This window comes from Platalea leucorodia (genome assembly GCF_965183815.1).
Source record: "Platalea leucorodia genome assembly, chromosome: Z".
Lineage (NCBI taxonomy): Eukaryota > Metazoa > Chordata > Aves > Pelecaniformes > Threskiornithidae > Platalea > Platalea leucorodia.
Window position 1 is genome coordinate 22,661,694 of NC_138858.1, and position 26,241 is coordinate 22,687,934.

The 26,241-nt window shown below is 43.1% G+C and overlaps 1 protein-coding gene and 1 long non-coding RNA gene across 3 annotated transcripts in view; one reads left to right on the forward strand and one right to left on the reverse strand.

Annotated features, from left to right (window-relative positions):
- Nucleotides 1–12,052: 12,052 nt before the first annotated feature.
- Nucleotides 12,053–22,494, reverse strand: LOC309602251. The gene is made up of 3 exons (XR_014230638.1): nucleotides 22,406–22,494; nucleotides 20,187–20,408; nucleotides 12,053–13,353 (listed from the first exon to the last, which is right to left on the reverse strand). It is a non-coding gene; the product is annotated as an uncharacterized lncRNA (long non-coding RNA).
- Nucleotides 22,495–22,913: 419 nt separating this feature from the next.
- Nucleotides 22,914–26,241, forward strand: part of LOC309602954 (zinc finger SWIM domain-containing protein 6) — a gene marked incomplete at its 5' end in the record, with an annotated part of 115,676 nt that continues 112,348 nt past the window's right edge. The window contains one exon of one of the 2 annotated variants that reach the window (XM_082337136.1): nucleotides 22,914–23,433. In XM_082337136.1, the coding sequence (XP_082193262.1) occupies nucleotides 22,929–23,433 (505 nt within the window). The remainder of the gene's footprint in view (nucleotides 23,434–26,241) is intronic. The other variant, XM_082337135.1, reaches the window with a different exon arrangement.

The window sequence follows — 26,241 nt, forward strand, 5'->3', positions numbered from 1 at the left end:
GGCCAACCAAACTGCACCTCCGCAACCCCGTAGTTTGCGATCCATGACCAAAACTGAAATATGTGTAGAGTGGGGATGCTTGCTTAGGGCTCACTGGTGCTACCCAGCCCCACAGAAGAACCCTGAGAGCTGCACGCTGCTCCCCTCCCCAGCACCCCACGCCGGGGGCCAGGGAATCGCTCTGGCAGCTGTTGCACCCCTGTCTGAAGGGCTCTGTGCATCTTCCTCCATTATGTGCTTGGGAATGCACCCACCTGTGCCCATGATGTGACAGGGCTGTTCCTGTGGTAGGAGGGTGCGGAATACTCTCTCTTCTGACCGCATTATAATGGAAAGCTGGGGAGCTGGAGCCTGTGAGTGCCTCAACAGGAGGTAACGGGGCCCACCTCCACTAAAAAAAATCAGATAATGCTGCTCTAACATAATAATAAGCCCTTATGTAAGCACTTTTGATGTGAATGTTCGCAGACAAGAAAAGGTCTTTGCCAAGGTCCCGTCCTGAACCCCTTAATTAAAGGAGTAGTCCTGTTAATTTCATAAGATTACTTGCCTAAAGATGTACCACTCCTGTGAAGAAAGTGGTGCACTATTTAGCCCTAAACAAATTAGGCTATGCTAAGCACATTGACAGGTGAGGAGACCATTAAAAGATGAAAAGGGATCACAGAGTCTGTTTTGTTTTGAATATTTGTTTGATTATTCTTTACAAGGGCACAGAGTGGAAGACATTCGCATTTTGTTTTTATTAGAAGTAATCCAACCCTCTCCTAACCTTCATTTTAGGAGGCTAAATAAGCCAACTTATGGAAATGTGTTTGATTTGCCACTTCCTCCCTGAGAGCAGTTGTTGTATGTCCTGGGACACTCTGCGTCTGGACGGCTTGTGTCCCCCAGCACCCCAGCCTGCTTTGCTTTCCCGAGTTCCTCCTGCGGTGCAGATACATCTGAGATCATCTGGAAAGCTGCTCCTACTGAACCCCATCGCTGTCTGGGAGACATCTGCGCCGCTTCAGGCTAAGCTGGATAAGCAGCAGCTGGAAAACAAAACCTGCTTCAGAAGCGTTAGGTGCATTGGTGGCAACGTAAAATAAAAATCGGAGAGGGAGCATGATCATTTCTGTTTGAATCATGGTTGCAGTTCCTCATAACTTTCTGCCTGAAGGCATGTTTGAAAAAAGTTCAGGCATCTTTTTTTTTTTTTTCTGAAGAATCAGCTGTAGGGCCTCAACGCTGGGGTAGAAATAGAGAAGTTAGCACTCAGCCCAACAGCAGAGTGCCTCCACATGTCCCTATGATTTTTGGGTTTACTTCAGCTGAATGCTAAGTCTTTGGAAATTGGATTTACGTATGGTCATTGATGACTGTTCATATAAGCATTTGCCAACAACTGCTAAAAGATCTGCACTCTGCTTTTTACCTTGTTTATCTGCACTCAGGTGTTTAGCAGAGCTCTCAAGCCAGACAGGTCCTACATCCATATATCTTTGCTAAAAATCATGTCTTAGAGAAAAAATAGTGTTATTTTTTTTCCCCTTCCTGAAATTTTGTCTTTCAGTTCAGTAAAGAGCAGGGTCGTTACCAGCTGGTGGTAGTACATTACCTTTCCTTTGCCATCACTGATGGCTCACAGGCTGTCTCCTTCTGCCAGAGTCCCCCGGTATCATATTTTGAAAGTGGTTTTTGATGAAAGGGGCTTTAGAAATATATTTCATAGTTTATTCTAATTCAGTGAGAACCAGTATATCAGATCACTTGTTTCACTAAGGTATGAGCCTAAGAACCAGCTTAGTCAATGATACAGAATAAGAGTATAAGCTTTGGTTTCTAAAGAAACTGACAAACCAAGTCTAAATTAATGGGAACAAAAGAGAGATTTATCTGATTTTCTTTCTGCACAATTATTTTCTGTAATTGCTGGGGCTTTGTTTCATGCACTTTCTCTGGTAGTGAATACTGTCAAGGAGGCGATGACAGAGAGTGAGAAACTCTTCCACAGGATGTAGTAGTGGTGCTTTTTTACCTATACCAGACATATCATTTACTGAATGTAGGGTTTTAGATTAAAATATACATTTGGGTATTTAAGGTAATATAAGTATAAAGCCCTTCAAGGTAACTAAAATACTCCTTTTTAATTGTATCTTTATTATCACAGGTTTATTAAAATAATTCTCAGCAAAATTAATTTCCTTTCAAGGAACAGAACACCAAATTAAAAGAAAAGTAATTCTGAATTATGTGCTAAGATACCCAGTAGTGGTTAAATTTAATCAATAAGCATTGCATCTAATGAGCCCAGTTGCAGAGCCACCCAATTAATGTATCCTTGTTACGGTGGAGTTTTAGTCTGAATTAAATACATACTACCAAGAAGGAACTAGCTATTTAATCAGCTCTGTTAAGACACTAAGTTTTTTAACCTGTTACTACTTAAAGCCGCTACATAATGATGAAAAGATATCTGTTGGTAAAGACAGGAACTTGATATCAAAGACTGAGACATCTGTTTTACTACAAGTATCCAAACAGCAAGTAATTTCTCCTAAACAATTACAAGGTAAATTTTCTTTGGTATTGGTTTATCCTAACAGATTTTTTTAAAAACAAAACAAACAAAAAGGATGGAACAAATGCTTGAATGAGTGACTCTGACAAACTAACACTGAGGAAACCTTATTAATTTAACATTGTTGAATGGGTTGAGTGGCAAAGCAGCTTGGAAACCAGAGTGGAAGAAACAGAAAACTTAAAAATGCTGTAAGCTTTGAATAAAACATAAAAAAAAATTGTGTATATGTGTGTGTGGGGAGGACCATTACACATAAGTCCGTGTCTGATATGTGGCATATAATTACAGGAAGTTTGTAGAAGGTGCCATGATACCTGTCAATTATCAGCAGGCAGAAAATGCAGATAACATACATAATTCATCAGCATACTGCCCTTTGTTGTTAAGCCGACTGATTTAACTCCATAACATAACTGCTTATTCAAAACAAGACATTTAAATTCAAATGAAATACTGTTACCTCTTCAAAATGTGTTATTATACTGATTCAGATGTATATATATGCATTGCTAAATGTTAGCAAGGAAGACTACAACTACACAAATTTATATGTGCACACAAATCTGCTGTATTACGAGGAAGAAAAGAGGTGTTACCAATATCAGTCAGTCCTTATATTCTTGCATGAGAGAATCTGTTAGCCAATTCTGACTTTTAATAGAAAACATTTAACAATTAAAATTATTTTAGTGTTCTTAATATATTTGTTATTTATTCTGCTAGTCTCATGCAAATTATTTTAATAGTTGCAAATATACTTTAAATTGATTTAAAAAATAGTGTAGAGGTCAATTCAGCTTGATTTCTCTTGCTATAGCCTTTAATTGTGCTGCTTGAAGTCAGATGGATCTTGATAAAAAAGCCATCTATCTAGATAAGGGCTAGCAGTACGTACTGATCAGATATTGTGTGGAGGATTTTCAAGCTTTTTTCTGAGTAGAAGTGCCCTCACTTAAAATAAAAAAGTAAAAAACCAACATCTAGCAAGATTTTTAAAAGCCTAATAGAAATACAGAGGTTCTGGAAATTATTAGTATCCATTGCTTGGGTATGAAGAGACAGAAAACAGCTCAATGTTTGGAGGGAAACTGATCTGAGATACAATAGAAATTCATGTACAGTACAAAAAAAATAAAGAGGAAAAAAATGAACTGCTTTTATTTACTATTTCAGAATATGAGGAGAAGACACATTGTGAAATCAATGGGATATCAAATAGAAAACTCATCAAGGGAAATGCCTTCTACATAAAAGAAAGGCTTTCGCAGTTGGAGTTCATTCCCACAAGGTGAGTGGGAGCAAAAAGCTCTTTTGCGTAAGTAGGATTTCTACAAAGTTTGAACTTTTATGAGTGATGCGTGCATTCACTCCCACATATAAAGGAAGCTGTGTATGTTCTCATTGTGTACCAACGTCCATGCTGCTGTACCAAAGCTGCCACTATCGGATGGATGCATTTCCCTTATGAGGAGGTTGTCTGCATTTGCCTGTGCTGGGTCTCGTTCTGGATAGATAGGTGAACTGTGCACCCAGAGTCAACTACATCTTGTGTTATTACTAAACAAGCATAAAAACCTTCCAAGAGGCAAATCCTTTTTATTCAGAAAACTATTTTCCTAGGAAGAATAACAAAACTAGTAAATCAGATGACATGTAGAGACACGTGACATGGAAGCGATCTGAAAAGGAGAAGAAAGGTAGAAAAATGGGCAAGGGATCTGTCCTCTCCTCCTGGGCTGCAGTTAACCAAAGACCCTCACTGGCAGCTTCGCCTTGGCCTGTAACCCTTTCCAAGCTTCTGTGTTTCCATTAGTGGCCTGAATGAGGCCTTGAACAAGAACAAAACCTCCCACAGCTGAAGAGGAAATCCTACCAGTTCAGCTTAGTAAAAAGTTTTGGGTTAAGTTTTAAAAAAAAACCTGTTTATGGGAATAGCAAAACAATAAGGAACTGATCACATCTCAGTTTATACAGTTTAAAAAAAGGCAGGACAGGCTGCACAACTGGCTTTGTGGGAGGAGCTCAGGCTGACTACCTTCCCCGCCTCTGAAGATGCCCCCAAGTACTTTCCTCCCCAGCTGCCAAGGTGTTTATCCTCGCTGTGTGGGTTCTGGAGCCAACTGACAACTCAGGGGCTGGGGCATCCTTTGGTGAGACCTGAGGAGAAGTGGCAGGTACTGCATCTCGTTTTATATTTTGTCATCCAAACTCATCTCTGACATAAAATGCTGTCTATTTGTTCTAGCAAATGCAAAATTGAATATCCATAGTTAAGATCAGGTTTTGGATATGGCCATTTGGTTAGCTGCAAATAAATACAAATCAATTTGTCAGCATGTAAAACAATACAAAAGTGTTGCCATATTTGTGTCCAACACATAACATAGACTATTTGTCTATCCATAGTAGCATTGCAAAAAGTAAGCAGCCTATTTTGAAGCACATGCAGAACAAAGTCATTTCGCGTAAGTAGGTAAAGCTGTACTCAAACGTATGTATGTGCTGCATAAACAAACTATTTATTGTACTCACAAATTATCTGTATACCCTAAATGTAAAAATGGCTGTACTACTGATTATTTCCCCTGAGGACACATAAAACAGCGCCAAAGGGCAGAACATTACCAGACTAGTTCAACCACACCTCAGGCTTCCTGCAGGCTCACTGAGATGATGATCTCCATACATTTATTTGTCTTTGTTGCCCTTTCTCTCACCCTTGGTGATTACTTCACACACGTGGCCACTACGTGGGAACAATATGGCAGGAAGATGAGGAATGTAAGAGCTAGAAAGCAGTTTGGGATGGGCAGAGAACGTTGTCCCTCTGTAATAAGATGGAGTCACCCAAATATGTGGACAGTGGTCAAACAGCAGGGAGGGTAAAGATACTGGGAGGCTGAGAAAAGGAAGGAAAAGAGAAGCTTGGGGAGGTCCTTGCTTAAGTTTTGCCACTAACCGATAGACAAGGACACTCTGGCCGCGCTTGATGGAGTTTAATTTACCTAGGGTCAGCTGGGTAATTTTTGTCATGCTTCTGCTTGCACCTCCAAAAGCCTCTTGAATGATGAATGTGTTCCTTTTGCAGGTGCTAGGCTCTGCTGGGTGATGCAGCTACAGCAATTCTCCAAATCAACTAACCCCAGATCCCCTTAACAAGTCCCATGACTTGTAGAATCTGATGCATATTGCCAAAATATCTCTCCCAGTGTGGGACTGTAAACACCTAGTTTCTTTAGATTGGTGGTTCGTAACTCATTCTTGTTTACATATTTCTAAGAAAATTTGACAATGGAGGAAAAAGCAAAAATACTTCCCCTGGCCTCCCCTCAACGCCACCACCATAATTGAAAGGTTTAGGGCTTAGTACTAGCTAAAGATAAAGTAGAGTATTAAACAAAGGGGATGATGCAGAGGAAACATGAAACAACCAGCCCTAGAGATGTAAAAGATGACTTTCAGGCAGCAGGAAAAAAAGTTCATCTCCTAAAATCCAGCATTCTGTCATTTATCAATGCTTCTACTCACGCATACCAGGAAAAGTTACTTTCAGGTCTAGATGAAGTCTCTGCAAGATGTAAAGACAGTCAGACCAGTGATTTCTGAGGAACAAGCTGGAATAAAAGTTTATTCTTTTTCTTGCTGACCTATTAAGGATGGTTTTAGAGCATGGACAAAAACTTCTGTCATTCACTAGAAGTGTCCCCACTGGGTAGCAGTCATGGAGTATGCCTGAGCCAGCACTCTACGTGATTTATAGAAAAGGTGGTATCTATAGCTACACCTTGTTGTTACTAAAATAAAGAGCACAATTGTATATAAATTTTAAATAGGGGAAATTTGATGCTTTATGTCACAAGTAGTTCTTTACAGGCAAAATTGCATAACATAGTCTAGTCATATAAGAATGATGACTTTTGTGGAGAGCTAAATCAAGAACTGTAAATAAAGAAGACACATTTTCTTCAAACATATAGTGATAGGCACTTTATTTACAGTATCACATTCTGGACTAGATCAGAGACCATGTTTTCTGTGAAACACTTTACAAATTCGTACCATATTCTTGATATAAATAGTTGATATCCGTGCAATCTCATATTCTTTACAAGTTCAAATTGATACCAAACATCAAGTAATGTTCACATGGCTTGAAGACGAATATAGAAATCAAAACTAAAACACATTAAAGAAGTGATGAACCTAAGTAACTGCTCTAAAATATTGCATATGTATAATATATGTAATGTTCATGGTCAGTATAAAGATATGACTAGCTTCTAGCAGAGCCAAACTTGCAGGCTTTGCCGAGGGAGTGTGGGCTTTCGGGTCTCCCAGCAAAGTTGCTGTCAAGGACTATGGTAGTCTCTGTTCAACTTTCATTTTTGATAAAACAGAGGACACAATCCCAGTTACTCCGATGCAGGACAAAGAGCTTTAATTCTCCAGTATGCAGTGGTCTGCTGGCAGCTGAGTAACAGGTATTGAGACAGCTAGACTGAGACACATACTAGGCACTTATCATTTTTCAGATTAGTTAAAGTAGCAGCTGCTTTTTATTACAGTGTTTTCAGATGCAGACCCTCAGATGGCATAAATTATCAAATCCATTGAAGTTGACTGGAACTATGATAATTTACACCAGATGAGAACCTAAGCTATCATTGGAGATACAGCCTCACGACAGGAATCTTAAATGAGAAACGCTGCCTAGTGGATATAGCAAAAAGTCTGGAAAATCATTTGATCTGATTGTGTCAGTCAACCCATATGTTAAAAGCAAGGTGTGACAGTCTGGGGAATGCCTGCCAGTTTGTGGATATGATTTCATTGTAATTTAAAGTGCAGATTAGGCTCACCATTTTGTAGCAGAAACAAGATTATATCTATGGAGCTGAAACAACCTTCAAGAGTACCTCAGCCAGGAATACTTTCAGCCTGGAAGAGGAATTAAATTGCTGTTACAAACAACTGACTGCTATCACAGCACTTTGACATAAACGTGGTGTGTATCGCAGGAAAACCTCATCAGAAGCCTAAAAGACTTGGGCTCTTTCAGAAGAGAAACCTCCTTCAATGCAAAGACAGAGAGCAAAACTGGGGAAAGGAGGATGGAGAAGGTTTTGCCTTCTTTCCCCCCACAGCCACAGATTGAAATTTGTTTCTTCAGATGCCCATGAGAAAGGTGGAAATGATGGTCAAGTGTAGTTGTGCGTAGACCAGCTAATGCTGTGCTGCTTTGCAAGGTCTCTCCTTGTGACTTTGTTGCAACACAAACAATAGCATCTGAGACACAAGACTCCAGTAGGAGAAGGCAAAAATCAACTGTAGAGGCCTGAGGTACTGAGCCATCGTCTTAATGATGATCAACATGACAGTCAACGTGACAGTTGTACTTTGGAGCCTCCTGTCTCAGTGAGATCTGCCAGGCAGAGTCTTTACTATGGAGGGGACACACAAAGATCCAAAGTTAAAGATGATTCTTAAAAGCAGTCAGTCCAAAACTGGGAATCTCAAGGCACAGAAACATCGGACCATCCACCTGAGAGGTTCAGGCGTATGACATAAGGCCTACTTAGAGACTTGATGCTTTGCTTACCTGTAGATTTCCAGAGTAGCTTAAGTATAATCGAACAGCTATCTGGAGCAAAGATGGATGAGGAAGGAGTGACACATCACATGTGCTCCTCAATGAGTGGTGACAAACGAAACTACAAAGAACATGCAAGGCAGTCTGATGAGAATGTAGAAGAGAAAAGCTACCCCTAGAAGAGAATAAAGAAGCTCCTCAGTAGTAAAATAACTGTTTGGGAGCTTAGTGAGAAACTGGCTTCATCCAAATAGAGGCTAAGCCCTGGAGCTACTGATGTCAAGGGCAGCAATTAGCGCAGCTCCCTCCTGGTCAGTGCTGCAATAGCGAGGTGACCAGTGCTACCTACTACTTCCATGACACCACTGTGGCTCCTCCTTCTCTTGATTTCTTAAGATCATGCAATTTATCAGCTTCTTCAATACATAACAGGAAAACACAGGGTCCTTTGTGATGCCTTTTTTTTGTTTTTTTTTTTAAAACACATCCCTTCCTTATCAGCATCAAAGTAATTAAAGAAGTTGGGAGACTTGTATAGGATACCTAGGCCAACTTTGCACCAAAAGGCTGTTAAGAAGGATTACTATCAGGTGTAAGGTCTCAGCTAAGAGGAAGCTTAACAGAAAAATTCCGATTATCAGTCATAAAGAAAAATGAGTGGCAACAGAGATACAAATATCCAATTCTTGTTAGGGACTACTTGGAATGCTAATCTCATTCAAACATGCTCCCCAACTTATTTTAAATTTCTTATGTAATTATATTCTGTTTTCAAGTTCTTGTCACTGCACAGAGGTCCCTTTTGTATAAGTTCATATTCAGGTCGAGTTCAGAGAGGCTTCACAGCCATCAGAAACCAGACATTGTCCTTCTGCCAATGTGGTTTTGCCCCAAGCTGCAAGAAGGCTGAAGTAGCCATTGTAAGGGATATTTGCTTTTTTTATTACTTGCAGAAAGGAAGTTTTCAGCCAAGCAAGGATATAATTTTAGTTTTCTATGCACAAAGAGGGAATTGGTTTGCTGTAAATAATGATAAACTAATGTTACTAATTACTTCTGTACTTTTTATTTGAAGGACTAAATATCACTTTACAAACAAGAGCCCAAACACAAGTTGCAAGTTTTGGACAAGCTAGAAAATCAATTGTCAATATGGACACACCCTTAGTGCATTTAAAATCATAGAGGTATACAAGAGTTAATACATGAGCAAAGACTGTTAATCCAAAACAGTATTGGAGGCATAAATGACCACAAGCTTACATAGTAGCATGGAATCACCAGATATACTGTTAATTCACAAGACTGTTGCTCAGAAACTGGAATAAACAAGAAAAAGGAGTCCTAAAATGCCACATGTGGCTGCCTATCCTCTACATACATCTTTAAAACAGGCTTGTATGCAGTCTGGATCCCTTGCCACACTATACCATTTACAGATGATTATGCCCTTTTGTAAACTGCTGCAGCTGCACTGAAGCTCCAGTACAAATGTTAGCATCCCTAGGCAAAAAACTGGATCATGAAGTAAACCTATAGTAGAGCTGAAGGAAGAACCAAACCACCTTGGTACCCATGAGAGATAAGCCTGGAACATCCACTGTGACCATCTGGGCTGATCTGTTTTGTCACAAGAAGTCCCTGAGATTTCCTGAACTACTGTGGAGTTCAGCTAGAATATGTCTTTTAAGACAGACATGTCTTGAGGTTAAAACTACTAGAGATGGAAAACCCATTATAATTTTCATTGAACTGTTCCAATGGTTAACTGCTCGTTATTTAGGGAAAACTGTACCACTTGGTTCTAGTCTGATTTTTTTCAGCGTCAACATCCAGCAATTGGATCCTGTTATGTCTTTGTCAGCTAGATGGAAAATCCAGGTATTAAGTTTCTGTTTCATTGCAGATACTCTTGGACTGCAGTCAATACACTTTTCTGTTTGATAAACTAAACAGAAAAACTTTTTTTGTATCATACCGCATGAATCAATGATTTTTCTGGCTCTTCTCTCCACCTTTTCTGTCTACCAACAGTCTTCTTGAATCCTAAACTGGACAAAGCAAATTCCACCAAGAAATGTTTCAGTGCCAAACATAGAACTAGTACGTCTTTGTAGTCCCTAGAAATTTCTCTTTGTATAGCCGAGAATTACATGAGGCGTTTTGACCAAAACACCATATTTAAGAGTTCATTCACTGTTACCTTCCTTGACAAATCTCTCTGCGCCTCTTCATTCCTCCTCCAAATCCCCAAATAAAAACTCGTTAACAGAAGAAAAATTCCAACCAGCATTTTCAGTTCTTTTTATAGCCAGCAAAACACAAATGTCTGAAGATGAAAAAGGCAACAGCAACATCAACTTTGCCATAACATGACTGATGATTAGACTATGGGAATTATCTGCAGACATGGTTTTATTCCCTTTTTTGTTACAGCTGTATCAATAGACTTGTTCAGAAATGATCTGGAACAATTTCGTAGAGCTCTAACTCTTGATACTAGTGAAGCTGGGAGAGACAAAGAAGAATGAGTGCATAGAAAGAAAAAGACATACTTTTTTGTTGAGCCCTACTAGTTTTAAGGCTGCCTTGCATGCATAAGCTGGGCCAGTTAGAGAGCTAAGAGATCATCTGTCATGGGGATTGTCTTCATAGGGGAAAAACATCGTCTGCAAACTTGCTAATGATTAGATGATAGTGTAGTGTTGAATGATAGCAAATACACATACATGTGAAAAGGCAATGCAAGGCAGAGAAAGGGTAACAGAAGTAGTGACGCATCTATGGTATAAGACATATTTAAAAAGAGTGGCTGAAGGTTCAGAAGTAGAGTAAATCTATACCATAAGGATGTTCTAGCATTACTCTGAGATGCCAAAATAAAGTTATGTAAGCATGTAACATAACTGAATGCTTTAGAGACGATCAGAGCCATGATACACAAGGAAACCCAGGAAAACAAATTGGAGGCTTAGACTCCCCTAAAACAAAAGGCTGTGTTTGCTAGCGAATTTTAGAGAACACCTTGCTCAACTGACCTTCAGTGGCTCCAAATTTGGGTGTCTTCTCCATTCTTGAGCTCTGGTATTTGGTGGGCAGACCAAATGTACAGCTAAAAAGGACAATCTGCCTTCACTATTCACAGATGCACTACTTAACAGCCACAAAACTCTTGTCTGTGTGCACCCAGCTTATTAAATAAAGTCATCTGGACTGCATCAATGACTTATCTTTGTTGCTCATTACATCCCCAATCTTTTGGGTCATCTATGAGTATCATTAATAATTTTGCACAATCTTTGATGTTATTTACAACAAACATTAAATAACACAAGTGTGCTGGTTTTGCTGGGGTAGAGTTAATTTTCTTCATAGTAGCTAGTATGCGGCTGTGTTTTGGATTTGTGCTGAGAACAGTGTTGATAACACAGGGAGGTTTCCGTTACTGCTGAGCAGTGCTTACACAGAGTCAAGGCCTTTTCTGCTTCTCACCCCATCCCACCAGCGAGGAGGCTGGGGGTGCACAAGAAGCTGGGAGGGGACACAGCTGGGACAGCTGACCCCAACTGACCGAAGGACTGTTCCATACCATATGATGTCATGCTCAGCATATAAAGCTGGGGGACGAAGAAGGAAGGTGGAGGCGTTTGGGGTGATGGAATTTGTCTTCCCAAGTAACCGTTAGGCGTGATGGAGCCCTGCTTTCCTGGAGATGGCTGAACACCTGCCTGCCGATGGGAAGGAGTGAATGAATTCCTTGTTTTGCTTTCCTTGTGTGTGCGGCTTTTGCTTCACCTGTTAAACTGTCTGTATCTCAACCCACGAGTTTTCTCACTTTTACTCTTCCAGTTCTCTCCCACATTCGACCGAGGGGGAGTGAGCAAGTGGCTGTGTGGGGCTTAGTTGCAGGATGGGGTTAAACCATGACAACATGGCCAAAAGCGATTCCTAAAATAACCCTAATATGAATATACTTGCTCAGTTAGAATCCTCCATTTACTGTTTTGTTTTCAGCTGTCAGTTAACCAATATTCTATTAATTAACAGGTCATATTGATTAAATTAGCCTGACATATAAAAACTGTCATGCAGTGGTAAGCAGAAATATTTGGAAAAAGTCAAAGTATTACATAAACACCACTGTTATGTAAACACTGTATTTTTTATCAAGTGTGCTGTTTAATAAAACTGTGGTCAGGTCTGTTTTTCATATACCCATATTGACCAACATTAGTTCTACTGATTTTCTTTAATAGCTTACCTATCAGTTATACATTTTTTGCCTACATGGATGCTAGCCAATAATCATCTGGGTTGTCCTCTTTACCCTTTTTACTGCCAGTACTTTAAACTTTGTCAAATCCTCTGGATTGTCTTTCTCGGTTTCAAATTTACTGAAAACAAACAGCAGCAATACAGACAGCTGTTTGGTCAGTTTGAATATAAACACTGAATTAAGGTTATCTGAATGTGTTACTTTAAACCTAGCTTTGACGGCTAACTTGCTCCTGGGTTACTCCTGGAATAGGATGTGTTTTCTCACCTAGTGAAGTTATAGAAGTTCGGGGTTTACCCGTCTGCTTCAAACATGAAAAATATTTAATTATTCAGTCTTTTGTCTTTTACTAGCAATATTTCCATCATTTCTATAGATCCATATGATTCTTATGACTAACACAACCTTCCCTAAATGTACCACTTCTAGCCATGAGGGCAGCAAGGTACATGAATGATGCTGTGTTCTCTGCAGACGTAATTGCCATTTACAGCACTGACTCACGGGAAGTAGTAACTCTACATAAAATATTCCATCAGACTGGCTGATGTGTTATCCCAAGATGGTGTGTTGAGGCAATAAAGAGCAGTCACTGTTCTGAGCATCTGTTGAAAGGGCAGAGTCAGCTTAAAATCTAGCCAACTTTCAAAAGTTAGTTAAAAGCAGTTCTATATTTTCCTACACATCTCCTAAATGACTTGTGAAGCTTACTTACAGAAACATGTCTTTCCTGCTATGTGACAGATGCACACAAAAGAATAAACTGACTTAAACAAAAACAGTGAAGCTAACCACAGATAAAAGTGCAGGCAGAGTAACCAGGGAATTATTTTTGTTCAGCATTACTTGCAACAGCTGGTATGACTCAATGAGAAACGTGTAGTTGGGTTGACTCTGCTCCTTTCGGAAAGAAGTGACCTGTGGAGAGACATGAAGCAGCAAGCTATTATTCAATCCACCTTCATTCTGTCAGACCATAACTTCCCATATAAATGACTTCTGCAAGAACATCACAACGTGCAACAACAAAAAATATTTAGTAGACTAAGTTTATCAACAGTTTATACCTGAGACAGCAGAGGACTAACTCAGATCTAGAACTTCCTTTTATATTCCCCTCCTTACTCCCATTCACCCCACACCTCTTTTCTTTATATGCAGCCAGTAGAACCTTCACCTTGTCTAGGAATTGTCATTCTTTATTTTTTTTCCAAGTAAACCTGGAAAAAAGATTTTAGCTATCTTTGCATTGCAGTTGAGCATGAAAGGCTAGTAGTATTTGTATTGTTTAGGTATACTTCACACAAAATTATGGTTGTTATGGGGCTAGTGAGAATCACCACTGGCTATTAGTATTTACACCATTATGCTTTCACTCATCAAGGCAAGATCTATACAAATGATACCACAAATACTCTTGCTGATATCAGCATAAGCCAAAGTAGTAAATATTGCATAATGTTCACTCTGCAGATGCTGAAGAGTATTCTCATCTGCACTGTAGTCTGAAACGTGATTTTTCGGTTCTCAAGCTACTTTCAAACAGTTGTCTTCTGCATACTAATTTCAGTCTCGTGTTGGCAGATCCATACAGAGCGTGTCATGAATGTTGCCATGGTTATACTCCCCATTTAGTAAACAGTATGAAATAAACCCACATTCAATGTCAATAGTGCAACTTAGACCAGTCCCCAGGTACTCCTAAAGTGGTTCCTCTTCATTTACACCCCTTAAAATCTGAGTAAGCAGAGATTGCAGTTTCATTTCCAAGTTGCCAGTACAGAGGACACCATGCCTTTTAAAAGTGCTCAAACTTAGCAAGTGATTTTTCACTCCTAGGACCGTCACTGCAGACAAGGCAAGAGATTTTGAGCAAAGGGAAAAAGTTGCCTTCTTCCCCTTAGCAGATGTGGTGACTGCGACTCACGAGTACCAGATGGAGGTTGTCACCACAGCATCAATTATTGGGAGAGGAAACTGCAACTTTTGCAAGGCCCAGAACTATTTTAGGAGGATTTTCCTGACGCTAGAATCAGTCTAGGGTGGATCCAATTTCCCTGGCAGTAAATGCCATTTAAAGGGTGGAGTTGGCAAAGGACTGGGTTTATACATTCATCCTTCAAATCTTACTCGTATTAGTTTTGCCCTTCTCTTCCTCAGTTCTTCCACTCTTAACTCATATCCTAGTGATTTCTTATTTTCTTTTTTTAAAAAAAAGGATCTCTAGCTTTCCTAGTGAACTTCAAAAGCAGCCATTCAACTGCAGCCAGTAAACTTTTGTTTTAAAAAACAAAAATCAAAGCCTTTATGCTTGCAGAGATAAATTGAAAGATCAGAGTGGAATGCAAACCGACTCAGTACTGGTTGTCCAAGCGTGCATATGGAGAGCTTTGGTGCCTGCACTGCTGGCCTGAGCAGAGTGAAAACCATGCTCAGGCTCTGCTGCTCCCACTCAGAACCATTGAAAGTGATTTTTGTGCTGTCTGTAACAAAGCTCTGAGAAGCATATATTAAAAGTACTAACTGGGAAGCAGTTCTGAGGTAGGGTACTGGAGAGGTTCTTCCATCTGCTCAGACTGGGGGACCTTCACCAGTCCATCGGACCTTCACCACAACTGGATGAATTCAGAGGCTCCATAGAGACCTGTCCCTGCCCAGAGGCTCCATTTCTTGGAACCACTAAAAAAAGTATTTAACATGAAACCACCAGAATAGATTTCTACCCCTCCTGCTCATGAATCACAACATCCGCAGGATGACTGATGGTGACATCTGCCTAAGCTTGCAGTCACAGTATCTGAGACAGCATCTCCTGGAGCATTCGAACCACACCACACACAGTGCCTGTACCTGTTCCTTCTGAAGGACCCCAGTACAGACCAGCAGAGGACAGTGTCTAGCAGTAAGACAGCTGTCCCATGAGTCCTGCCTAATGTATTGAAGCAAAGAAGCATGGATACGTACTAAGTATCAAGGGGTCCCTTCCTTTCCAATAGTAAAACTGCCAAATTCTTGCAACTCCTAATACCTCCCTGGAAGAGGCTCAAAGCATTAACTTTCCAGAAATATGAGAATACATTGTGCCACTATTATTCCAAGTGGAGAAGTGCAGCAGAGGCATATCTCTCAGCTCATCTTAATCCCTGGAGCACAGAAGAGGAAAAAGAAGAATGCTCTCCCTTTCTATTCAGAGCAACTTCAAAAGTCAGATGTTGTTATTCAGAGCAACTTCAAAAGTTAGATCTTGTTTAGTGACGGACCAGTAGGAAAAAAAAAAATTAAATCCCTGCTCCAACAAAGAGATTCCAATGAAACCTTTGAAGCTACTGAAGTGGAAAGAAGTACTGGTTTCTCTGACAAAATTTTACTGCAGAGCTCTAACCGTAGCTTATCTCTATCCTCTGAATTTGATTACAAGGCTTAGCTTGGGATATTAGCTCTAGTACAATTTCCAAGACTGCAGGACAGGAAGAATAGGAAGAAGGAAGGTAAGCGGATGGAAAGTTTACAGGGCATTAGTCAGGACAGAGCAGTACAGTGTACAATGAAGGGGCAGCACCGAAGTAGGGTCAAAAGAAGATGGGAAAGAGAATGAAGGGATAGAAACAGGCAAATACACAATGAAAATACTTACAGTTGGGGTATAAAATAAAAGTGAAAGCACATCAACATCATCCAAGATATACATTGGTAAGCTGTGTTTAACTTTGAAAGTTGACTGCTCCAAACAGATGCAGTATTCCACAGCTCAGTCACTAGGCGTTGCAGGGATAACTTGGTAAAACAAGTACACATCAGTCTAATTAGCACTTGGGCTACAAAATTTCAAATGCTTTCTAAAGCCCTGGGACAAATGCCCAAGTTTTAGTTAAACCCAACCTGCAAAAGTACTTCAATAGCACTTTGCTTAAGGATGGAGTTGACACGAAATACTCCTATACAGATACAAATAGAAGACTAAGTCGGAGCAGGGGGGGGAGAGAAGGAGTGAAAACAATTCCACAAAATGTTATACTCTCGCATTGAGTCTTATATTAATTATTCTTCAGTGCATAGTCCTCTTAGACCAAATGAAGCTTAACCAGATGACACAGCATAATTTTTCTGCCATACAGAAAAATCTCAGTCCTAAATTCATAAGGTGTCTGAATTATACAGAAGCCCTCATATTTAGAGCACTACCTTGTTACGTTTGTCTCTGATACAACCCTAGAAAAGAGTCAGCTGTAAATCCTGACTGGGTGTTTCAGTCCCAGCAGAGCTAGAGGCAGGTTTGCAATATTGTTCAAATACTTGTAAAGGAAGAATTTAAGTACCTGTAGGAATCAATTTTTAAATAGACTGTTATGAAAAAAATCTTAAAACCCAGCTCAGTTTCCCCAGCTTGCTAAATGCAATCACTGGTGACCAAGTTAGGGGAAGCAGACATTGTACCCAAGCTTTTTGAAAGAATGCCAATTTTTTAAAGAGGAACCATTTAAGTGTTGCTTAGCTATCTCTGCCTTTTCTCTGCCTCCATACTTTCTGTGGGTCCTCAGCTATAATTTATAAAGGCAGAGAAGTCACAGAAGGCTGGCAAGTATCCGAAGCCATTGCTGGCCAGTTAGCCATACTTTCCTCTTCCTTGCACTGCTGTCTTGGCTGTGCTGGTGGAGACAAGGAGGCACCAGCACAGAAAGGGTCCTACTGATACACACCTCATCTCTATAGCGCATAGGCAGGCGCTTCAGTTTTTGGCATATTTAAGCTGTTCCCTTCTAAGTACAGCTCTCTTGCCATCATGAATGAATCTGGACTCAGACTTCTTGAAATGGGAGAAAGAGGGTTTTGGAGGAGTTTTTTGTTGGTTTTTGATTTGTTTGTTTGTTTGTTTGTTTGTTTGTTTGTTTTGGGGGGTGGGTGTTGCCTTTTTTTTTTTTTTTTTTTCTTTAAATCCATTCTACCAGCACTTAGCATCCTGGAAAAAGCACTTCTCAGGATTTTAGGATATGTTGTTTCTCTCTCTTTGCCACAGGTGAAAATCTGGGTAAGCAATGCCTTTTGTTCCTGACATTAGTGGTTAGAGGCTTGCGTGCCCTTCTTCATGCAGAGTTTCTGCCCAGGAATTATGATGTTGCCTGCCACAGCAAGGTAGTTATTTGGTCTAACGCAAGGAAGTCTAAAGTAAAGTGCAGTTTAAAGGGAGGAAGCTCGAGAAGATAAAAAGGAGGTTTGTTAGTGTAGGATGTTTATCCACAAGAAGGCAGTCCGATAATGTTTCCTTTTAGACCACCAGTCCACTTCACTTTCTGTACATTACATGTTCTGAGGTGTTCTTACACCTGCTGGTAGACCGATTGGTGGCATTTTGCACCTGATTAACTTCTGAACTGGCCTATCACATTTTTGGTGGAGGATTTATGACCAGAAGAGGATAAAGCTTTGAGGAATCTTTTTTTTTTTTTAAACCACTTTACTACAATTAAGTGTACGTATTTGCAGTAAAGAGAGAGAATACCTATAAGAAAGTTATTTTAAAACCTGAAGTTTTCATCAAATTTGCTTTTATTTCGGTATTAGAAAAATATAACCCTTTAAAAATAAAGTTTACAAAAGCCTGTGAGAGGAATAACACTGGTTTTACTTTGAGTGTTCATGAATTCTGCAACTTGGGTCTACAGAAGGTCACAACAAACCCAGAGGGATGTTAAATCTAGATTCCTCTCAGAGACAGGATTTTCTGCTTTTGACTTTTTGCAACTAGTAAGTGAGTAAATTAAAACTCTGAAGAAAGGTGAGACACCTTTTCCTCTATTCCAAGACTTTGAAATTCTGAACCCTCTAAATCAGTCCAACATGTTTAATTTTAAGAACCCACTTGCACATTATCATTTTACTTGTAACAGTGATGCTTTTATCCCTAGTAACTTAGTAGCGAGCTAAACTGCCCCAACAGCTATCCCAACACAAGGCTCCTTATAAGGAAGAAATAATTCATTCCCAGGGTCTATTCTCAATAAATGCAAACTGAATGTGCTCATTCCTTGAGGAAATACAGAGCAGCATTAATTCACACAGCTCTGGGACTATGGCAGACACAATGCCTTCCCCTTCAGTCCATCTCAGAATGACTTCATACGTCAAGTATCAAGCCACAAAAAGGCAGAGGAGACAGAAATGAATGTCAAGAGGATTTAGCTCAAATTAAGATGTTTGTCTCTCTTCATTATTCTAGAATACTGGTAAAGCATGCTTAGTATTTTAACTACATTTTCCTAAATGCTTTTAGATTCTAACTTCTGACTCCAGTTTTGGAATCATCATGGAATTTAATTAGAATAAAAAGCTGCACTTTGAAAGGGCTCATTCAGTGCTCCTCGTTTATTTTCACTTTAACAGAGAGACTCTGAAGAGCTGGCAATATTTATCCTACAGTGTTTAATTTAAAAGGCTAGTAAAAGGCAAACGTTCTTTTTTTAACTCCTTAAATTAAAAATAGTTTCTGAACATAATGAAGGAAACCATTTTAAGAAAACACTGTAAAACCAAAGTTATTGACCAACTACACTGTTTTCTTCATGGACCAATCTTAAGATGATAACTTCATCGACGCTCACCATGACTGCCCATTTTTCCTGTATTTGAATTTCCAGAGTGACTACACTGCAAAGCACAGTCATATTCACTATGTTTACCTACAGCAGTGTTTTTCAAGCTTTCAAATGATAAATGTTTGAATACATTTGGTATCCGTAAAACCTATAGCTTTCTTATAAGAACTGAAGTGCCTAGTTATCTAAAAAGGCTTAAAGAAACAGGATAAAAAAAGACTTGGCTTAGCATTGTAAATTCAGCTGTTTCAGTAGGCCCATCAGTCATTCTTGTATTTGATTATTTTACTGCTGTCACCTCAAGTAATTTTTCTCGTGCTTTTTTTTTTTTTTTCCTAAAGCTCTAGCTCTGAGAACCCTCTGGCCTCCCTTCCCCCGTTTCCTCCTCTTCATCTCTGACCCCCTACCTCCCCATATTTAGAAATATTTTATGCAGCACATGAATCCAGATTCTTGTTCAGCTTCAGTGCAGGAATGCTGAGTCTCATCTTTCCAGATAAGATTTAACCACCAGGGTGACTCGTGTTGGCCAGCGTTAGGTTGTCTGCCATCCATTTGTCTACATTTAGACCATTATTTGCTTCGTACAAAGACAACTGTTCAGCTGTATGCGATCTTTCTTTTAAATCAGCACAACTGGTAGAATGCTCAAGCCCCATGTGTTTTACTGGAATGAGCAAAAATGACTGCAAGTGGCCTAACGCTTTGAAAGATTATTAAGAAGGAATTTCACTGAGTGGTGGCCAAGGGTATTTTTCCAAGCAGCTCATAGAATAGCCTTTGATTATGTGCAGGAAGTTAACCAAGTTAAGGTTGCTGTTCTGCAGCCATTCCTTCTTCTCTGCGTAGCTCTGGAACACAGACCTCCCAAAACCGTGAGGCAGAAAAAGAAGAAATGAACGCTCAGTTCAGCAAGGTCTTTGCACGAGAAGAACATCCACTGAAAGAAAAACTAACTAGAAATTAAAATACGGTTCAGGTATGGCTTTAACACATTTTAATTCCTTCCCTGGAGTTAACACATCTTCCCACTTGCTTTCAGAAAAGTAAAGGAGCTCAAGGGGCAAAACTGGCAGGACAAAGGAACTTCAGTCTCAGATGATAATTTGCAAGCCGTTGTGGTGCTACACCAGTGCAGAGGGAGCCCAAGGAGAAGCATACCTGGTGCTTATGGTGGAATGTCAAGAGCAAAGATGCCGTTACCTCTTCATGGTCTCCATAGCCCAGAAATAAAAAAGCTTCACCAGCATCCCGTGTAGCTATTGATGTTCATAGACTTAATGGGAAATAGCTATTCCTGTTGAGTGGCAGATGGATGAAAGAGGTGGATCTATGGGCTTTTCTCGGGGATTTCTTAAGCAAATTTAATAATTTCTGCCAGATCTGAAAAGACAGAAGAATGACCAAGTTGAGATAAACGACACATGGGCTACTTATGCTTATTATGGATGTTTTGTTGTTCATGAGCATTCCTCTCACTCTTCTTACTTCTCAATTTTTCCTGTAAAGTTTCTTTACTATGACGGGAAGAATTCTTCCAGTGGCATTAGTGTGTTATTTTTACTGCAGCAGGTGGCTAAGACCTGGTAAAGAACAGCCATTACCCAATTTAGAAGAGCATTTTTACTGACTTGCTAGACACTTGTTTAAAACAGAAATAGCGCTAGGACAACATAGAAGAAAAATTGCTTCGAGATGTGAACAATTATTAACAAAGAGTAAGTGGCGGGGTGAAAATTAAATATAATTTTCCTCTGCTCTCATACACATGCAATCATGAAGTTCTTTTTTACCTTCTACACATTCCACTGTTCTCAGAAATACCGAAACCAATACCATATTAATAGTAAAAGAAAGTACTACATCCTCATCTCTGCCCTTTAGCATGCAGGCTCCTTAACACCTCCAAAATATAGCTGGAGATAAGTTTATAAATCCAGTAGATCACTTGTAAAATATATGCCTAAAATGAGGAAGAGGCCAGTTAATATCCCAGCAAGGTATCTGTGGTCTTATGAAACTCGCACCTCAAGAGTAACTGTTTTGTGCGGTCTATACTCAGAAGCACAAGCATCAGTTCATACACATTTCTTACCCAGAAGGTAGCTCTCATGATCCCAAAGAACAAAAAAAACTTGTAGTACATACAAAAAATAAACTATACAGAACATAGCTTAGGCCCTGTCTGTAGTCCGCAGTTTAAACCCCTTGGTTAAAAAAATCAGTTGTTTTCTTACCATAAGCAACTGACTGCAGAAAAAGAAAAAAGGAATTCTAGATGTAAAAAAATTCTCTACCTGTCAAATTCCAAATCAGCACTACTGTCTAAGAGCTAACAAGCATATAAAGAAAGCCAGTGCTTGCACATTCTAAACCACCTTCAGGTTTCTGCTGATCTTTCTTCAAAGTCAGCAAGTCTGATAGGGTTCATTCAATTTGCCATCCACTTTTAATGGAAAATGCAGTTTCTGCAAACCTCTTCAATCCCCTGTTTAGAAAATAAGCTATTGTTCTGGTCTGGGGTTTTGGTGGAAACAAAAAGTAGATGTTAAGTTTCAAGTCAGCTTGATGTCATTTGTACTTCTTCGATCCCGGCACACTTGACACTCTCTCGCTGCCTTCCCTGACGAGGCCACCTCCCGACCACACACCTCCCAGCTGGAGACGTGCGTTGCATTATGGAAAATGTAGTCTAGCTGGGTAAACCAGCCTACGTGAATGAAGCCAGCAGGCGCTCCAATTACAGCCTCTGCATTGCACGCTAGCAAGTGCTGGTTCATTGTTAAATCCGAGCCAGATGCATAAGTATTGCTGTCGACCGCCAGTCGCCAAAAATGCAACATCCATGCTGAAGTTCCAAAATAATTAATAAAAAAATGTTGATTGTTCTAAAACGATACGTCGAAATAGGAGAGACGGTATCGGCTTTATTTGCGAGCCCTGATCCGTGCTGTACAGTATTTTCCTAATACGTTACGCTAGCAGCGTGGCTGTGACGAGGGCCAGAAGCCCCTGCTGCAAGCAGGGGCAGCCTCTGGTATTCACCCAGCGCTACCCAGCAGCCGGGTACCCTCAGCCTGCCGCCGTCGTTCATTTTCTCATTATTTTTTTTTTAATTTTTTCAGGAAGGCCGTTTAATCGGAGGAGTCGGTGCGATCCCGAACGGTACGTTGGTTTTGGGTTTTTGGTTTTTTTTTGTTTGGTTGGTTGTTTTTTTTTTTTTTTTTCGCGAACGCGGAAAAATAAACCGAATCCTCGCCACTTCGCGCTCTGCCGCCACCTCGCCCCTCGCTACGCATCAGCCGGGGCAGGCGGCCAGCGCCGCCCCCGGCGCGGCCCCTTCCCGACACCCGGGCCTTAATTGCCTTCCATTGACTCACCGCGGGTCTGTGGCCACCGGCCCTTCACCTTGGGCTACCGGAGCTCTTCCAAGCCGGACCATCCGCGAAGCCAAGCTGGCAACGGGGCGGAGGGTTGGGCGGGGGGGGGGGAAACCCGCGCGCGCGCACCGCTACCGTAGTGCCTCTAATAGAGGGGCAAGTATATGGGGCGCGCCTCGCTGAGGTGCCTCACGGGCCGGTTGCGGGCACGCGTGGGGGCACCCACCCGGGCTCCTGCCCCAGAGGCGGGCCGAAACGGGCTTTGCCCGTTTCGGCCCGCCTCTGGGGCAGGAGCCCGGGCCTTTTCCCCCTTCGCGCCCCTCCTACCTGCCCTCCGAGACTCCACCACCCTTCTCCGGGCCGTTCTATTTACGTTTGTGACGGCGATTTGCATACGGCACCGCCCCTGCCGCCATATAAGGGCAGGAGGGGGGCGTGTCCCGGCTGGCGGCCGTTCGCTGCCTTCCTGGAGCCGTTTATAGGGTACAGCCACTTCCGCTGTCTGCTTAGAAGCGGCGCGATCATGGCGGAGCGCGGTCAGCTCCCTCCCCCCGCCAAGCGCCTCTGCTGCAGACCCGGCTATGGCTCGGGGTGCAGGCCGGGCCAGCGGGCGGGCGGCGCCGGACCCGGCAGCGGGGCGCTCTGCGCCGGACCCTCCTCCGCAGCCGCCGCCGCCGCCCTGGGGCTGCTGCCGCTCGGCAAGACGCAGAGCCCCGAGTCCCTGCTGGACATCGCGGCTCGCAAGGTGGCGGAGAAGTGGCCGTTCCAGCGGGTGGAGGAGCGGTTCGAGCGGATCCCGGAGCCGGTGCAGCGCAGGATCGTCTACTGGTCCTTCCCCCGCAGCGAGAGGGAGATCTGCATGTACTCCTCCTTCAACACCGGCGCCGAGGACCCCGCCGCCGCCCCCGGGGGGGCCGTCACGGCGCCCGGCGGGGCCGCGGACGCCGCCGCCGACGAGAACCGCCTGCCCTTCCGCAGGGGCATCGCTCTGCTCGACGGCGGCTGCGTCGATAACGTCCTGCAAGTCGGTGAGTCACCGGCCGGGGCCGCGCTCCGGAGCCGGGCCGCCGCCAGCCGGGCAGGGCGCCGCCGGCCTCCCCCGCCGCGGGTCTCCCCCCCTGCGTGTCACCCGCCTGCCGCCCGGGCAGCCGCCTCCCGCCCGCCCTCCCTCCGCGGCCCCGGCGGCCGGAGCCTCCCCTGGCAGCCCCTGGAGCGGGGCGGGGGGTGTCCGGCAGCGCGGGCGGGGAGCTGCCCCCCGCCGCCCGGCCCGGACGAGCCCTTCGCTCCGAGGCTGTAATGCGGGCCGGGCAACTTCCTCCGCCGGTCTCCTCCCCCTCGCACCCGGGACACGGAGTAAGTCCCTGGCTCCGTGACACGGCCGCGGCCCCCGCCGCCGGGCGGGCCGCCCCCCGCCTGTCCCTTTAACTCCCCCCCCGCCCCCCGACGGCGCCGTGCCCGCTCCCGGTAATCTAGCCCGTGTAATCCCGCTTGGCTCTGCCCCCTCCCAGCGCCCACCCCCGGTAATCCGGGTCATCGCCTTACCCCGAGCCACAATAGCGAGGAGATGCCGCCCCCCCATCCCGGGGGGACCGCCGGTGGAAATGAATCAGCAGAAGGGCGGCTGGCGGGGGAAGGAGCGGGGCGGGGGGCGAGGGGGGGGGGGCGCGGGATGCGCCGGCGTCCAAAATAAAGACATAAAAGCGGTGCGAGACCCTGGCAGCGGGTGTGCGGGGGGGGATCGGCGAACAAAGGCATTTCTAGGGCAGCGGCGGCGGCGGCGAGCCGGAGGGAGGGGGTGCGATCCGCCCCGCCTGGGGGGGGGGGTACGGGGAGGGGGGTTGCTTTGGGATGAGCCGCTTCGTGACAAGGTTGGGGGTGGTGGTGGAGCGCTGCTCTTCCTCCTCCTGGAACAATACCCCCCATCCTCTTCCTCTCCCCCCCCCCCCCCCCCCAGCCCCGCCGCCTGCCGCTGCTCTTCACCCGCTGCGGGCGCCCCTGGTTAACTCCTCCCTGCCTGTGTTTAAAGGGCTGCAGAGGTGGGTACCCCCTTACTTTTGGGGGGGCTGTCTGCCGGGGGCGGCTCCCCCCCCCGAACGCGGGGGGAGCCGCCCCCGGCAGACAGCCCCCCCCCCCCCCCCCCCCCCGCCTTTGGGTGATGCTCTTTGTGCGACCCGGCTACTTTGTTCTCATTTTCATGTTTATTTGTGTCTCCCCCCCCCCCCCCGGTTTTCTGTCGCTTCCCTTCCTCCTCCCCCGAAAAGGGGAAGGCAGACAAAAGAGGCTGCTGTTCGCCTTTTGTTAGTGGCCGCGGCTCGGGGGGGACGGACGGACGGACGGGACGCCGGGATCCCCACCCCCACCCCAAAATCCTGCGGGTTTGACTTGGCGGGCAGCTTGCAAACGTGCCATCAATTTTTTTTTCCCCGAAGGGAAGCCGTGTCCCTGCTCCTAGGCTCAGTGCCCTTCCCTTCTGCCTAGGGGGAGTTCAATCTTTTTTTTTTTTTTTTTTTAATCTAATTAACTTTCTTATAAGTTTCATCTTTTGGCTTTCTCTTTCCAAAGGTCTGAGGTGCATCTGTGGTTCCTCAAGAGTGGCAAAACCAGAAGTAGGGCTTTTTTAGTTTGTTTGGCAGTGCTGAGATTATTTTGTTTTTTCTCTTTTGCTTGCACTTGATTCTGTTTGCAAGCGATGAGGAATGACAGGAGTGCACATAGGGAGGGTTTCTTGGCTGATTACATTTAAGCCAGGAATTCACTGTGAAAATAAAGCCAAGGGGCGATAAATAAAAGATGCAATCTTCTCTAGGAGACAGACACCCAGCGTGGGCTTTGCTTCGCTTGCTTTCAGCAGTGGAATAGGCCTCAGTGAGTAGTTGTGAAAGAAAAAAAGTAACTTTTTGTATGGCTTCAAAAGGGGGGGGGGGCATTGAGTAATGTTGGCAAGGGTCAATGTGAAGAAAGAAAATATGCATAAATACAACTGAAGTGTTGACTGCTGCTTCTGAAGCCCTTAATTGCATACCAGACAAATGCTATACCTGCTGCTGAAAATACATTTGCTTTGTGTTTTGTATTTTTTTTTTCCCCCAACCTTATGTGAGCCTCCTTTGGAAGGCTGCGCAAAAATAGTAGTGCAAACTGGTGATATGAAACATGTCAGTTGTTGTGAGAGAGGCCTTTGGCTTGCCTGGCGAGGGAGTTGTGGAGCACTTGGGTAGGCTGGGTGCTGCTGTAGGAAAGTCCTTGTGTAATTTGGGTAGGTAGCTGTGTCATGAGGGCCAGCCTTTGCCAGCAAGATACTCCTTGTGAAGCAGAAAGGTGCAACTGTTAAAGCCAATTCAACTGGAGTGAGTTACATTGGGCGGAGAATGGAATTGGTTCCATATAATACAGCTGAATATGTAGCATTGAGGAAAACTTAATGTTGAGTTTATGTAAGTGCATGTTTAGTGACCATTTAAATGTGAACTTATGTTCTTTGCAGTATGAGTAATGGAAACTCTGTAAATGTTTACTGTTGTACTATGGAAAAGTGCAGTTATTGGACAAAGTACATTTTATTACATATCAATTCTAACAGCTTACTTGTAACTCTTAAGTATTACTATAAACAGGGAATGCAGGATTTGATTTCTGGGGGAGACGCATAAATTTCAGTTCAGTGGTAGTTAAATGGAACCATTTGCTTCTGAATTTTACTTCTTTTTTTTTTTTCTTCTCCAGTCTAGCCCTGAATAAACATTCAGACAATTTTATCATGGCAACTCATTTCAAGCACGAGAATTTCAAAAACCTTGTGCCTGTGCTCTGCTAAAACTCTTCATGTCACCCTGCTT